Source organism: Capronia coronata, assembly GCF_000585585.1.
Source record: "Capronia coronata CBS 617.96 chromosome Unknown acBCG-supercont1.6, whole genome shotgun sequence".
In the NCBI taxonomy this organism is placed as follows: domain Eukaryota; kingdom Fungi; phylum Ascomycota; class Eurotiomycetes; order Chaetothyriales; family Herpotrichiellaceae; genus Capronia; species Capronia coronata.
Genome location: NW_006912898.1, coordinates 1,174,488 through 1,190,403, shown reverse-complemented (window position 1 = coordinate 1,190,403; position 15,916 = coordinate 1,174,488). Strand labels below are relative to the sequence as shown.

The 15,916-nt window shown below is 53.1% G+C and overlaps 4 protein-coding genes across 4 annotated transcripts; 1 reads left to right on the top strand and 3 right to left on the bottom strand.

Annotated features, from left to right (window-relative positions):
* Nucleotides 1-212: 212 nt before the first annotated feature.
* On the top strand, nt 213-2,077 carry A1O1_07093 (uncharacterized protein; the record flags this gene model as incomplete). The annotated part of the gene is made up of 4 exons (XM_007727966.1): nt 213-320; nt 449-696; nt 814-1,508; nt 1,566-2,077. The coding sequence occupies 4 exons, from the start codon at nt 213-215 to the stop codon at nt 2,075-2,077; spliced, it is 1,563 nt and encodes a 520-aa protein (XP_007726156.1).
* Nucleotides 2,078-2,657: 580 nt separating this feature from the next.
* Nucleotides 2,658-5,294, bottom strand: A1O1_07092 (uncharacterized protein; the record flags this gene model as incomplete). Its single annotated transcript, XM_007727965.1, has 1 exon — nt 2,658-5,294. The coding sequence occupies one exon, from the start codon at nt 5,292-5,294 to the stop codon at nt 2,658-2,660; it is 2,637 nt and encodes an 878-aa protein (XP_007726155.1).
* Nucleotides 5,295-6,817: 1,523 nt separating this feature from the next.
* On the bottom strand, nt 6,818-8,152 carry A1O1_07091 (uncharacterized protein; the record flags this gene model as incomplete). The annotated part of the gene is made up of 2 exons (XM_007727964.1): nt 6,818-7,638; nt 7,717-8,152. 2 exons carry the CDS (start codon nt 8,150-8,152, stop codon nt 6,818-6,820), a joined length of 1,257 nt encoding a protein of 418 aa, XP_007726154.1.
* Nucleotides 8,153-10,322: 2,170 nt separating this feature from the next.
* A1O1_07090 (uncharacterized protein) lies at nt 10,323-12,506 on the bottom strand (the record flags this gene model as incomplete). Its single annotated transcript, XM_007727963.1, has 3 exons — nt 10,323-10,634; nt 10,688-11,825; nt 11,893-12,506. 3 exons carry the CDS (start codon nt 12,504-12,506, stop codon nt 10,323-10,325), a joined length of 2,064 nt encoding a protein of 687 aa, XP_007726153.1.
* Between the last annotated feature and the right edge of the window lie 3,410 nt (nt 12,507-15,916).

The following is a 15,916-nucleotide window of genomic DNA, read 5'->3' as shown; positions in this document are numbered from 1 at the left end:
AAGGAAAATACGAGAAATCGCCGGATTCGGATTGGACGCGGCGAACGTCAAAGGGGCCACCTCTTCACCTCTTACCTCCTCACCTCTTGACTTGACTTCGACTTCAAGTCACCTCCCTCCCTCGCTATACTCTCTTACCATCTGTCTATTTTCTGTTTTGATATATCTCCTCAACATGGCATAAGAAACATCTCTAGACTCCCTCTACGACGATGACACCCGACCTCGCCGCCAGCTACAAAGCTCGCAAAGAGGCCTTTGTCTCCAACTTGTCCGGAAGCTCCTTGACCGAGATCAACCTGGTCACCCTGGTTGCTGGAGTATGTTCAACCGATCATTCAATCATTCATTCATACATTCCCTCCCTCTCTCCAATATCTTGCCTACCTAAGTATACAGTATACATGATAAGCAATCACAATACTGACTCTACTCTGCTCTGCCACAGTCAGCAGTCCTCCTCTGGATAGCTCTACAAAAAAAGCAATCCTTCTTCACCCCCTACACGCCCATCGCGGCGGTGGCCGACTTTCTGCTAAATGTCTGTGCCATCCTGTTCGCCATCACCATTTATTCTTCTGCACCGCTGTTGTTGAGTGTTTTCCTGGTCACTCCGGCTACCATACTACTTTGCCTCAATGGAGCGGAGCGGCTCTCGAAGAGGTCGACGACCAGTTCAGCAGCGTCAAGATCGAAGTCGAAATTGAAACCAGCCAAAATCCCAGCCAATTCCCAACCACCAGCAAACTCGCCACTCAATACCAACACCAATACCAACACCAACGACAATAACAATAACAATAACAATACCAGCAATCTCGACATGCCCAATCTTCTCCCAGTCCGTCCGTTCCTCACGCACTACCGCGGCTCCATGCTGGTAGTCACCTGTCTGGCCATCCTGGCCGTCGATTTCCCCGTCTTCCCGCGCCGTTTCGCCAAGGTCGAGACCTGGGGCACGTCATTGATGGATCTGGGTGTGGGTTCGTTCGTCTTTTCTGCCGGAGTGGTTTCTGCGCGAGCGGTGGTGAAAGGAGAAGAGCAGAAAAAGAAGAAGAGTAGTCAAACCGACAACGACAACAACAACTCTACTTCGTCTTCTTTTCCTTCTACTTTCATCAACACCATCCGCCATTCCCTCCCCTTATTTCTTCTCGGCTTCATCCGCCTCTGGAGCGTCAAGGGCCTCGACTACGCCGAACACGTCACCGAATACGGCGTGCACTGGAACTTCTTCTTCACGCTGGCCCTGCTGCCGCCGTTCGTCGAGCTCGCCGACGCCCTCACCCGCCTCGTCTTCCACGGGTATCGCTACGACACGCTCGCCGTGGTCTTGGCCCTGGCGTACGAACTCGTCCTCAACAATACCGACCTGCTTCGCTACATTGTCGCCGCGCCGCGCGGGCCGGATCTGCTGTCGATGAATCGCGAAGGAGTCTTTTCGTTTGCTGGCTATCTGGCCATTTTCCTGGCTGGTCGGGGGACGGGGATGCGAGTGGTGAGGTTTCGTCAACTCAGTAACGAGAAGACTACAACTTCGTCTCCTACTTCTTCTGCTCCCGCAGCTTCAACTTCAACCTCTTCAACTTCTTCTCCTACTACCACGGACCAGACCAGTCTCGAACGCCGCCTCATTCTCCGCGACCTACTCATCCAATCCGCAATCTACACAACCCTGTACGTCCTATCGACAGACTACCACGTCTTCAATCTCCGCGTCTCGCGCCGCCTCGCGAATCTGCCGTACGTGTTGTGGGTCGCGGCATTCAACAACGCGCAGATCTTCCTTTTCGGGTTGATTGAGTCTTATGGGCCGGCATTCTCTTACTTCTCTGAAGATACAACCACAGCCACAACCTCCGTTCGCAACGCAACAAGCCCCATCCTACGCGCGTTCAACAGCAACGGCCTCGTCGTGTTCCTGCTGGCCAATCTCCTGACTGGCCTGGTCAATATGACCGTAAACACGCTGGACATGGCCGCCCTGCATGCCGTCGCGGTGTTGTTGGTCTATGCTGCGCTCGTGACGGGGGTGGCGGTGGTCTTGGATATGGCGGGGATCAAGATTCGAATATGAGATATGTACATACCAATGGTAGGCTGGTAGGTAGGTAACCCGGCTACCTGGCCTATCTTAGATACCTACTTAACCTGGGGCTATTTGAGACTAAGGGCTGTATAGAGCATTTTGTGAGAAATCAAAAAGGGCAAAAAGGCAAAAAGGCAAAAAGGAGTAAGATTGACTTGACTTGTATACTTCAACCATACCACCAACAAACAAACAAACAAACAACCCATCGTAGCACATCAATTGCGCTCCGAGAAGTCGACATGGAGTAAATCCTCCTGAAATCTATAATTCCCCCCAGATTCTCATCTCGGTCCCGGTATTGATACGTCCATTACATTGCCCCTGAACCCCAGATCTCTAATCTCTATTGTCGTTATCCTTGTTGGAAGAAAAACAAAGAAAGAAATCCAGCATGAGCACCAACACTGCATAGCACACACCCAAGGAAGATACCATGCCATACCATACCGCTCGGCTTCTATCTGAGTCACCACGGTTGAAGCCCCAATACACCAGACACTCCATGCCAATACCAATGGACGTGCTGAGCCCAGGTACAGTCTGTCTCTCCACCGGGGCAATATTTTCAATATGGCACGATCTTGACTCTCCGTCTCAAATTTTCCGGCAACTCTTCCTCCTTGACCAGACCCATCTGGATACAATCGCCCCAGAACAGCATGGCGCGTTCCTGGGCATAGGCGAGATAATCGAATTCTTCGTGCTCGTCTTCGGCTGGATCGAGGCTTTCATGGACCAATGGGGTATTGTCCACGTTGTCATCGCGACCCGCCTCAGCTTCAGTATCAGCCTCATCTGTTGCCGATCCAGTGACGGCTCCGGCATCCTGGGTCCCTTGCGCAGTCGGAGCCTGATTCTGGTCTTGAGTGCCAGCACGAGGGCGAGCTGGAGACACAGCACCTCCATTCGTCACCCCTGAACCGGCCGTCTCCGTGTCTTCAGTCTTCTCCTCGTTCGGTGGGGAAGTAAGTCCAGCCGGATTCTTCTCTCCAGTTACAATAACAACACCTGCATCACCCTCATGATGTGCCTCCTCTTCATATCTGCTCTCCGGTCTGTCCCCTCGACTTTCCCGCTGAATTCTCTTCTCTTCCTCATCCAGAGGATCCGACATAGGATGAAGATTCTTGTTCTTATCGCCCTTCCATCCTGCCACAGCCGCTTCAACTCCTGCTCTGGTCATTCCTTTGACTCGGTCCATCATGGCACCCGCCGCCGCCATGGTTTTGCTCTTTCCATTAACCTCCATCTCCATCTCTTTCTCCAAAGCGTCCAACTCGGGGATTTTGGCCTGCACGATGCCCCAGGCAACCCATTGGGCGGAGTTCGCAAGCCTCCATACCCTCGTCTCCCTCAACAAGCTCTGAATCTCCTCTTCCTGGGCCTTCTCTCGTTCCGTTTCCTCCCTTTCGTAGTCTGATTCAATGACATTGCCACCGCCACCACCAGTCCCCCCCACAGGCGTCCTCACATCGAGCATGAAGTCACCAATGTTCGTCTTCTCCCTCCCCTCCATCTTCGGCGTGTCGCTGGCCGACGGGTTGAATTGCGGTCGATGCATGACATAACTGCGGACAAAGCGATGTTGTTCATTTTCGTCGGGATACCTGCGTGTATCACACGCATAACTGTGATCCGGATGGTGGTAGTTATAGCACCACTCCGTGAAGTGATTGGCGAACTCGAGGCCCCTGGTGTTCTGCGACGCGTATTCAAAATCAATGACCACCAATTGCTTGTGCTGGTTCGAGGGTTGTAGTAGGGGCGACTCCCCGCTAGGTTCCAGACGCATCAAATTCCCATATTGCGTGTCATTGTGTGCAAAGACAAGAGCTTTCCGGATCCCACTCATCCCGCCGCAGTCGGCGATCACGCGTTTTCGGTACGCTTCATATGTTTTGCGGAAAACGGGCCATTCCACGCCACAGATGAGTCCGCGTCGAACGTACCGCGGGTTGATGATAGATGGACCACTTTCTGTTCCGGATTGGGCCTCTTGTTCGGCTTTGTAGACTTGTTTGTCCAGCCAGGTGATGATTCTCTCGCATCGATCCACCCATTTGTCCCAGTTGATGAATACTGCAGGACCGGCGTCGACTTCCTCTTCCAAAAGGTCGATCCCGTCATGGAGCTCGCGCATTCGTTTCGCAATCTGCTTGGACGTCTCGGGCTCCCGGAGGTCTTCGGCCGTGAGGGTCCTGGCGTGCAGATACTCCTCGAAACGACCGTTGTCAAAAGACCCCAATAGACGAGGTCCGATGCGTTTGCGGGAGAGTCGGCGGAGAATGTTGAGTTCGGCCTGGCGATCGATGAGATGTTCGACCTGTGGTCCATAAATGCGCAGCAGGAGTTGGAGAGGTTGACGTTTCGTGATGGGACGTGATAGAGCAGAAGAGTCGGTTGTCTTGGGTTGGTCGTATTCGGACATATTCTTTGGAGGCCGGACAACATAGACGGCGTTGGTGAGTGCTCCACTGAGACGGGCGACATCGATGTCTTGAGCCCGTTCGATAGGAACACGCCGCCAGCCTTTGAGCTTCAGAGTATGTGTCAAGCGCACAATGTCCGTCTTGAACTTGAGCCAATGTTCGTAGTCTCGACTTTTGGCGTTGTCGCTGGTGTCGGCGTCCGTACCCCCGGTGAACGCCATGGTTTTCGAGTTGTCCAGGTAAGCTTCGACACTCGGCACCAGGATATCATCCCCAAAGAACTCGGTGTCAGAAGAGTGCGGCACCGTTGAGGCTCTTTTGTATTTCCTAGCTATGGATCCTTTCCTCAGGAGCGAGGTGGAAGATTTGTGTGTTGGTCGAGGAAATGCGGGCATGAACGAAGTGAATCCCGAGAGAATGTTTTCCAGTCTCTCGAGGGACTGATCTGCTTCGCTTTCCGCCCCGCTATCGTAGCCTCGTGAGGAGCTATCCTCAGATTGTTCGGCCAGTGGACTTGCATGGTGGCGACGGTGGTCAAGGTGAGAAGGAAGATGATGGAGCCGGTGTCGCCGTCTCTGGCGCTTGGTCTTTTCTTCTTGTAGCCAGTCAACGACTTGAGAGAGCAAAGCTCGAAGATCGGGGGTCTTGCTCTCAGTAGGTGTGCCACCTGATTCGGGATTGTTGCTGTCGAGACTGAGGTTTGACATTTGATAATTGGCCAGGGAGGTCGACGAGGCAGAGGCAGACTGGGGTAGGAGAGGACGACCAGTCATCTTTTTGCCTGAAATGCTGGCACGATGGAGTCTCGGAGGCTGTGAAGCGACAAGGGTGGGTGAAGTAGCGGCATCATAATCGGACGCCTTGACCGGCTCTATATGCTCGGGTTCATCGTAGATGGTCACACCTGTTTCCAAGAGACAACGATTAGTTGGGTGTTTGACGGGGAAGTAAACAAGGTTACGACCAGGATATCGTAGAGAAGCATGGACTGCCTCCAAACCAGGATGGAAAAGCAAACAACACTCGCCCGCAAGACACTGTAGACAAGAGCCATGCCCGAAAAACCACCGAACATGTCCGTATCTTTCGCCAACACCAGCCCGAAACAACCCCATGCAAGCGTGCTATGGCTTCTTCGCAAGCCTGGGACAACAATCAGGACAATCAGGAACACCCCAGGGAAAAATTGTTGTTGTTGGCAGGCACTCGATAGCAAATACTTGCCCTACCTCGGACCACAACCATTCAAACAAAACCCAAAACGTCGAGGGGGGTAATCATCGGGTTTGCCATAAAACAAAGAAAAGGCATCCACCACTCAACCAAGCAAGCATTATCGCAGACACGTACCTTTCTGCTGTGCTCCCGTGCGAGGAGAGGGCATTGCACGCGTCTGGGAGACCGATCAGATAGGAGACGGAGGCGGAGGCGAAGGAGGTGGAAGAACAGACGAGGACAATGCTATTCTTGTTTATCACAAGTGTCCGTATCGCGGGAACAGGTTGACGAGAGGCGGTGGATGTCTGGTCTGCTTTACCCTCGTGGCATATCGAACAGCAACAGCAACAGCAGGTCACTTTGTGGACATGGATGTTTTGGTCAGAAGCAGCAGTCGGACAAGATCATACAGGATGGTCGGAAGAAGAACGAGATGAAGAAGAAGAGAGACACCTTGACTGATAGCAGGTAGTGGTAGTAGTAGTAGGTAGTAGGTGATAGGTATGGTGGTAGTAAAAAGCTGGTGGTTTCCTGATTGCAGTGTCGTTCCGTTCCTTGTTTCGACCTGCCACTCACTCAATCACTTATTACTGGCTGGCAGGCTGCGATGATTAAAGCAGCGGCATCACGGGCTAAATGTGGGAAAACAGCCGAACAATAACACGTGCTGAAAGCCTCGCCGTCGCATGCATTGACTGATCAGCGAAACAAGACAACTACATCTTTCATCTTGAAGATCGACTTCATCAATCGGGTATATATCACAACGGTAGCTTTGTACTAGGTTCGGGCTCCCTTATGTTTGTTGAAGCGTCATGTATTTCTGTACGTGGATCGGATGGATGCTTGGGTTGATGGAATGTCCCCTCCCGTCTGCCAGCGTATACTCTTTTCGTCTAGAAAACTCCCATCCATCCAGTCCCAGAGCCAAAGCCAAAGCCAACACCAAAGCCAATCCCGTTCATAGTTCTAGAACGGGTGATGCTGTTGTTCATCGCTTAAACCGTGCCAATGCATTGATATCGTTACAAACCCCCAGCAACCCCTTTTTCAACTCGCCTCTGGACATCCCCTCCTGTCATCGAGTCACGCCCCTCTGTGAGGGTGAATGGTACAGATGCGTCGCTTGGTCACGGTCCACATCTCGACTCTGACCGACCATGCCTACACCCGACTCTTCATGATCTTCCACCAGGTCGTTCAACCCAAAGGCATTATGCTCCATATCATTGTAATTGTGGATCAAGCCTGCACTCTCGCCGCTCACATGCCGGATATGCCGTATTCCGCCGGGACTGAACGTGAGACTGGTACTTCGTCGATGAGGGTCGAGACTTCGCCTCGACTGCATACTTAGTCGAGTCTGCAACCCCGTGAGCGGATCGGTGGGAATGCCGTCCCCGTCGGGGATCCTTCCGTTGAGTAGGCGATGCCCGTCAGGGTCGCCTCGGGACAGGTTGAGCAGATAGACGCCGGCAAAGATAATGAGGAAGCCGCACAGGAGAGAGATCGTGTTGACGGCATCGGTCGTGTTGAACCCAGAGAACAGGATGAACGACGCGCACAGCGTGGCCGTGGTAAAGGTGACATAGTACAGAGGATTGACGATGGATGTCGAGAATTGACTCAACGCCTTGTTGAAATAGTTCATCTGCGTCAGGATGCACACGGTCGTGACAATCATGAACACGTAGGTCGACGGATGGCTGAATTGGTTATTGCCGGCAAAAGTCAGCTTCAGGGCAATCCCAAACGCCTTGACCGACATCACCGAGATGGATCCGACGGTCGAGCATATCGAGATGTAAACCATGGGATTCCTCTTGCCGTACACCGGAGCCACCACGTAGATCATGACACATGAGAACGCGACCGCGGCCAGGCAGTAGAGTATAAAAGCTGCAGGGAGGTCATAGTCAGCCGCCGGAAGTTCTTGTGTCTGCTGCTATGCTTTTCAGGAATTCTTCATCTTCTTACCTGGTTTGATGGCCAATGCCAGGATCTCGTCCACCGTCTGGATCTCCTTGTCCGGGGGGGCGTGGAGCACTATGATCACGGATCCGAGAAGACAGATGGCACACCCCAGTTTCCCGAGGACGCCCAGCTCTTCATGTAAGAAATATGCACCCAGCACCGCTCCGATGAGCACACTGAGAGCTCCTAAGGGAGTCACCAGGATCGCCGGCGCAAACGCGTAGGCGGCAAAGTTGGCGATCTCGCCCAATATTAGAGAGGTGATTCCTGCCCACCAGAGAGGGGTCTTGAGGTATGCGAATCCTTCTCCTTCGAAGCCATGTTTATCTGCGGCATCGTTCAGTCCCTTTTTCGTAATGACAAAACTCGTCCCGATGGCGAGGGTGGATGTGATGGCCAGCAACAGGCCAATGTATTTGTCTTCTACCTGGTCCAACATGACTACGACTGCGTACAGCCGATCTGGAGGTTAAGGAGGGCGCTGCGGCGGATGCGCCGTGGAGTCGAGCCGAAAAGCGACAATGTGCTCAGAGGTGCGCCGGTCGCACAGAAATGCGCGTAGACTGTCGCAAGCAATCAAGGAAAGCTTCAACCCGCCGGAGATTGTATCGATTCCCTAGGGAACAATTTCCTGGGTGTCGTGGCAAGGATGTTGACCAGGTTAGGTTCGTGCGTGGACAAGTGGCCGGACTGCGACACTTGCTGTTCGCGGAGAATGGTCCGTAGACAGGATCGATCTTTGTCCCGGTACTAGAGTGCAATGAGCGACAACTGCGAACGTGGGACGAGAGTGCTTCGACTGAACGACTGAACGATTTGAACGACCGATCTGAGTTGAAGGTTCAACTTGTGGTGAAAGGGAGGCCAGCAACCGGGACGCGGATGATACGTGTTTCTTCGAGGCTCCTGAAAATCCAATACGGAGAACAATAATAATGGAGAGCAGTCTAAACGCGGCAATGGGGATGGCAGGATGGATGCAAGAAACACGACTCGGAGAGGGATGAATTGAATGCCACCAATGGTCTGGCCAGGGGTATACAGACTACTACCACTCAACTAACCAACTGCTAACTGCGAACTGCGGCTCATGGGCGGTAAAAGGCTTTAAGGCAGACGCGTCAACAGTCAAACACGAAGCGGTCCTTAAAAGCTCCTGAGGCTTCTCTACAGAGTATAGGCATGAAAGAATATCCACTCTCGCCCACTGTGCCCATCACATCTCACGCCATCCGATGCCATCCCAGAGCTTGACACGCAATAATGCCACATATCCTGTGTAGTATGTACAGAGTACAGCTGAGCTCCGAACCAGGCAGTCCTGCTCCTTTCAAGTTTGCGATGGAAATCCCACTCCCTTGAAGCCTGTCCATGTACCTACCTGACCTAAGGTAACAATGTTGTGACCATACTGTGTAGCACTGCAGTACACCGCGATGAGTTTATCCCTGCCCTGACCCTGAATAATGCTGTGCCTGGCATGCGCACTTTGGTCCTACATATATAAGGTCGCAGGCCAAATCAAGCCCGGGAGGTTGGTGCAATAGGCGTTCCCCTTGTCAACTTAGGCGTACCTACCGCCTATTCAAGGCTCGAAGGGCGCCCCTACTGATATTTGGCGGTGCCACTTTAGGTTGCAAGGTGGCTTGACTGGTAAAGGTACCTGAGTATCTACCTATCTAAGGTACCTTCTTCTTCTACTCTATAGTCTGCATCGAAAGATACTAGTAATCAGAAGAGCATAGTATGTCACCGCTCGGGACATATTGATCTATTGCTGCAGACAGTGCCCTGCTAGTATTTCGCAAAATCTTGTCAAGACGTACATCTAACACGATCGAAGACTGGCTCGCTCATTTGATAGCAATCATCCTCTCCGCCGCTGACACCGCGGCGCCACCAACTGGTGGCCATTGCAAGTAGAGAACGAAAGACGCCTCCCCTCCATCTAGCCCACGCTCGAGACGAATCTCTGAATCTCCATGTGACTGTGACTGTGACTGGGGCGCAAAAACACCAGCCCCCAGGACTCTTGATAAAAGAGCCCTTTCCCACTTGAGCGCCTCACTCCTCGAGGCAATCGAGACATCTTGGTGCGCCTCGTTGGCCTCCCGCCAAATTCTCCTCTCCTGTAGTAACGCCGTCTTCAAGTCGAGTTGAGTGGAAAACAGTGCATCGAACCCTTCCTGTGCTCTATTGCTGCAGATTGCCGTCCTTTATGTCGAAACCCAAAAACGACCGATTGAAACTTTTGTGGAACAACGAACGCACGCGAACCCATCTCTCTATGTCGCTCCCACCGAATGACCAATGACCAAGTTGGTTTCCAATAGACCAACAATGGTTCGGATCGGCCAATTTGCAACAGCTGCTCTCAAATTGGCCCGACTTGCTCAAAACCGCGGATTCGGCATACTGTCGCTGGTCCAGGCTCGCGAAGAAGCCTCTCTTTCCTCGATCGAGACGCTTCTTCATTCTGGGCAGCAGGCCGTTTCGCATCATTAATATTAAGACAATAACAAAAAACTCCTCGTAGAGATACAAGTGGCGCGCCGCTCGGGCCGTCAACTCGTGATGCTCTTTCCTGGCGTGAGATGTGGCAATCCTTTTTACATCATGCTGGAGTCGCCTGAGAGTCCGGCTCCCAAATCTGCCATACCCTGGCCCGCCATCATACTGGCCATCCCCAGAGATGGACTCTTGGTACCGTTCAACTGCAGTTCGGGGTTGCATGGCGGAGAGTGTGTCTTGTGGTATTTCAGGCCGTTCAAGTTCTTGTACCGCTTCTGACACACCTCGCACTTGTATGGCTTTTCTTTTTCCATCCCCATTGTACCTGGGTATGGCGCTTGGGTATCCGGGTCCACGATGGAAAACGTGCCGTCACCGTTCTCTTGGAGGCGTTGGTTGTTGTGGCCATGCTATCATTCTCGTCAGCAAATGCAAAGATCTGTCAAAGGGAGAAATCACTCACCGATTTGTGGTATTTGAGACCGTTTTGGTTTTTGTACGCTTTCTCGCAGCCGATCACGGGACACCGAAACGGCTTTGGTTCCTCGTGCGGAGGAATGTTGGTGGTGGTATCGGGTAATCCGGCCGCGGCTTGCCGTTCACGAATGGTCCGAGCAATTTCGCTATTCGGCCCGTATTGGCCACTACCCAGGCGGTTCTGCGCGGCCGACTGTTGCCCTTGGCCCTGACTCATGCCTTGATTGCTGGGAGAAAACAGTCGTTTCGCGGGTTCGTCGATGCATAAATCAATCATGTCGTTGTTCATGCCGAAGCCGAACCCGCCGAACCCATTGGGCATGCCATTGAAGAGAGGATTGCCCTGCATTGACATATCGTCCATGCCACTCATGAGCCCGTCATCTAATTCTCCCGGGGTGCCTGGAGCTGAGGAATCGGGCGTGCCCCGGTACGCACTCTGTAGATCTTGAAACTGCTGCATGGGGTTTCCCATGAGCGTGGACGAAGCGTTGTTGCCCTGGAAAGGCACCGAAGAGTGACCAGACGCTACCGGAGTATTCGGAGTAGACTGTCGAAACGCCTGGTGGCCCTGCATCATTGTGGTGTTCAGTTGTGGGATATGCGGCTGTGCAGCATTTGAAAATGAGGTCTGGGGTGATGTCTGGGCTTGATTTTGGGTGTAGAGATTGGGTGGCGGTGTCTTTTCGTCCTCGCCGTCGATATCATCCATCTCCATATCTTCTACAGTATCCATATCCGGGATCGTCTGCAACGTGCTGGAGAACCCCGTAGGTCGTTGCATGTTCTGGAAGCTGGTATGCTGGGAGCCAAATGGCCGTCCCGGTGTGTTTTGCGACTGTTGTTGTTGGTTGCGTTGTTGCGCTTCTTGCTGTACCTGAGCTGCAGTGGTGGCTGCAATGGCAGCCCGACTATCGGGCACGGCAGACTGATTGCCGTCTGGTAGTGTGTCCTTTTGCGCGTGTGCTTCTTCGTAGTGTTGCAGCAAGTCATGCAAGGTTGGTAGTGTCAAACCGCAGCATGAGAAGTCTTTCATGAAATTGGCTTCAAGCTTGGGCAGGTAGGACGAGGAGTGGAATGAGGGGGAGTTGAAAGCGAAGGGCGAGGTTCCGGACATCATCATACTGCTCAACTGTCAGCACATCATTGTCTGTGGCTACCAGACACGGCAACTCGGGGTGATCAACTTACTCGTCTCTGATCCAGCTTCCGACCGAAATACCACCCCAGCTCATGCCAGTGCCGAGACTCTGAGCTATGCTTTCGCGTCTGGCCTTGTCATTTGCCGCGCCTTTCACAGTTATCGGTCGTGCGCCATGTTCAAACCTGGCAAAGTCATCGGAGGCATTAGAGGGCATCTGAGGAATCGGACGGTTGAGGGCCGTCTCCTGCATCTGAGCGGACATCTTTCGTTTCTCTTCACTGTCGCTTCGCTTCAAGGCGGAAGTCAGAGTCGATGGCTGATTACCGCGAGGCGAGGTTGAGGTCGTTCTGGCAGATATGTCGAGTGGATTGGCGACGGTCGCCATACCCCGAACCGGTGGCGAGGCGCCAAAGGTCGGGAAATTAGTATCGTCGAAGTCGGGCTCGAGCAGCGAGCTGTCGAGGCACAGGCGAGTGGTGGTACGTCCGATGTCGATGGGCTTCCTGAACCAGGGCACAAAGTCCTTGTCTGTCTTCTTTCCACCGGATGGTCCGCTTCCGACCGGTGTGACGGGGGTTGTATCTCGAGAGGTGGGATGCGACTGATCACTCGGAGATGGTGAGTGATGTAGTGGCGGGGGACTCTCGTCGTAATCGAACATAGACCTGTGAGGCAGTAGGACGGGAAATGGTGTGGGAAGGAATTATGTTCTCGAGGCTGGTGTGGTTGATAGAGGACGTGACGTTATGTGGTCGGAGTCGGTGTGGGATGTAGTGGTTCTTAGAGAGGTTCGGCGTAGCCGGGAGGATGTGTAGAAGGCGGATAATAGTAATGAGCGACGTGGGAAGGAGATGTATAACAGATACAGTCCTGTCGCTCGGGGGATGTTACCGGGGTGTGCTTCTCGTAAAGAATACTGCCGAGTTATCGTCGGAAGGAAGAGGGCGGCGAGGCAGGATACGAGTAGTAGTAGTAGTATGCAGGAAGAAGAGAGTTAAAGTTATTGGTGATAGAACGATGAGAGCAATTCGAGTCGAGTCAACTCTGCTTCTGAGCCTCGAACAGCTGAGTGGACGCCCGACGGGTTCAGGTTCAGGCTGTCGGGGGACTCGAAGCACCTAAAGCGACCGGGCTGATGAAGCGCACTGACAGGCTTGGAGTCGAGTCTAAGGGCCCATTAGCCCGGAGCAAGCGCCACTGTTGCAACCCACACGTCCCTGCGGCTGCTGCGGGACCCGCCCATTTTTCACGCACTGCACCTGCACCGCAGGATGCTGCATTTCCACTTCCAGTCGAGCCTTGAGCCCTCCCTCGATTCTTCGATCCCGACCACTCACTCGCTCCAACGATCCGGGTTGAGCGAGATCCAGATACAGGCCAGGTACGTACCCCCTCGATCACTGCAGACATGGCTACAATCACCATGCATACCCCGACAAATTACGACTACAAGTTCAGTGACTGACCGCTCATGCATCCACAGCTATACGCCGAATGACTCCTCATTATTGACCAGCGCAGTCAAGCCCCCAATCCTCTCTCATCCCGCACGCGCAACAGGCTCCAGATTCCTGACAGGCTCCAGAGCTGGCTGATGCATCTCATATAACACGATAGATGGCCTGCCACTACCCGAGCACTGTGCGAGCAATAATTGTGATACTTCCCGACCTACCTAGGTAGGTAAGTATGTACTATTCAGCACTGACGCTGAGCCCGGTCCTATTCTGTACGCCGCAGTCTGGCAGTGTCAACTCGTGGATGGTGCGGCAGCAGTCTCCGTACTACCTATACTATGTTGTATTGTAGTAGTCGGAAGGTAGATCAAGAGCCATCCGGGAAAGTATCTAGGATCATCAATGGTCAAGAAAAGAAGCCGTGCATCGCCGGCCCTTTGCTCATCCATCAGCAGTCCCTTAACCTTGCTGCTAACACTACTAATCGACTAACCACCACGGTTTTGGCAGGCTGAGACTGCAATCCGCCCTTCGGCAAACCGAGTCTGGCGGCTGCCAACCCGGACCAAGGCGATTATGAGTCGCTTGGCCCAGTTGGGTTCGCAAACGACGATTGTTTGCTCGACCCCTTGAAGATCAAAAGTGGAAGCCAAGTAAGATGTTTGAATCGGAGCCATCAGCTCCATAATGTTATGCTACGCTCATCGGAGCCGTTCAAAGAAGCTAGACAAAGTCCACCTAGACACTGACAACAGTAATGAGAAGAGATTCGACGGTGTGCCCCAAACAGAGACTCCATCCAGGGACTCTCGAAGTGTCTCTCGACAACCACAACGGTCCGACCGTCCGGTGGGCCATCCGGAAAGCCTCAGCGCGGACAGGCGAATAATGAAGAGCCGGGGTGACCATGTTCATGTTCTCGACTTGGTCAAGTCCCACCCACTATTACTCGCTGCCTGACAGAGTTCGTGGCGCCCTTGAGCTTGTTGGTGCACTGGCAAGCCTTGAGCGCATCCGAAGTCTGACCCGTTGACGCTCATCTGCGTCTCTCGGGGGATCGAGGCAAAGGCGTGGCACAAGCCTGAGCTCCCCGATCTCAGTCGTCATCCCCCGTGCTGTGCAGGCGGCAAACCCATACAGGCAACCGAATCAACCACACTGAACTTGCTGCCTGCCTGTGCCCGTTGGTGTGCCATCAGGCTGTGTTGGGCGATATACTAGTATGGCAGACGCCGTGATACTATTTGGATCCTACTGCCTTGTCTCCTTTTGCAGGAAACAATGGATTGTGTATGGAAGAGGGACCCCCGCTTCTCGAAACGACCCCCTGATCTAGGACATTAGGCACCGTTGGTGCCCGAACAGTCGGAAACCACTGGATGGAGCGGTGACTGCTCCAAGGTACTGAGACAGGCCTCGGTTTCCCTGCATTACCGCATTGTTACGTTCACCCAGCATGTTTGATGAAGGCAGCACATGCATAGGATCACGATTTGAACGGTGTGATGCAATTATGAGGTGGCGTTGAACAGGACGGATCAGAACCGCAGCACCTCGGCTGTGGTATAGTATATCAGTGAAGGTATTGGCTGACCACAATGCAGATAAGGTACAGACAGTTAGGCACTCGTCAGGAGTCCTTCAATTTCGGGGTTTGTCTCTCTACTCTCTGTAACCTCCCAAGGCTCCCTCATAAGGTCTGAGCTAGGATATTAGACTTGTGTCAAATCTTCACGGACATCAACTCCGCCCGTACAGAGTACCGAGCCATTTGCCAGCAGCGGTGCGAGACTCCATGATCACCTCGAGAAGCTGGAGGTCTACCGCAGCACGATGCTCGACGTCGACTGAACCGAGTTATGTGCTCCCAGGTCGAGAGCTGCTCATAGCTCATAGCTCTTGAGAGATAAGCGAGCAGGTCGATCTGGGGTGACATCACTGTCTGTCCTGATATGCTGAGGGAGGACGATCGGGCCACGCATTCAGTAATATTGATTGCTGTGATAGTCGCTGCCAACTTCAATTATGAGGTTCTCCTGAGTACCTACTTTCAATGACTACAATGGTCAAGTGTGCACTAACAGTTGCTGGGGCGTCCAAAAACCACACCCACTGCTCACAACCCACAGGGGTCTTTTGAGCCCCATGAACGATGAACGGTGGATGCCGACATCCATATGGAGGATTCCGAGGAGCCAGTATGGGCCGGGGATGGACACTTCTTGACCAGAGGCTGCGCTTGCACTGAAACTATGACTAAAAGACCAGCTGAAAAACACCGCAAGCAATAATTTTACAACCACTTACCACCACAGGCCTGCTATTATAAGTTAGTTTGGTATGCTGAAGAGGAGTCGGCCAATTTGCTGTGGCTGATTGGTTTTTTGGAACGGGGAAGGCTAGAGGCGAAAAAGGGCGTCAACCGGTTGGTTGGGTCAACCAGGCCTCTTGTCCTCTTCCGCGGCAGCAGCGGCAGCTGAGCAACGACGGTCGGCAGAAGGGAAGAGCTCTGGGTTATGAGCCTGGCTCTTTGTCACTTCATGGATGGTAAAAGACATGTGAGAACAGGCCTGTCGCAGGACGGATCTGGCGTTGGGACCGGATCGACATGGTA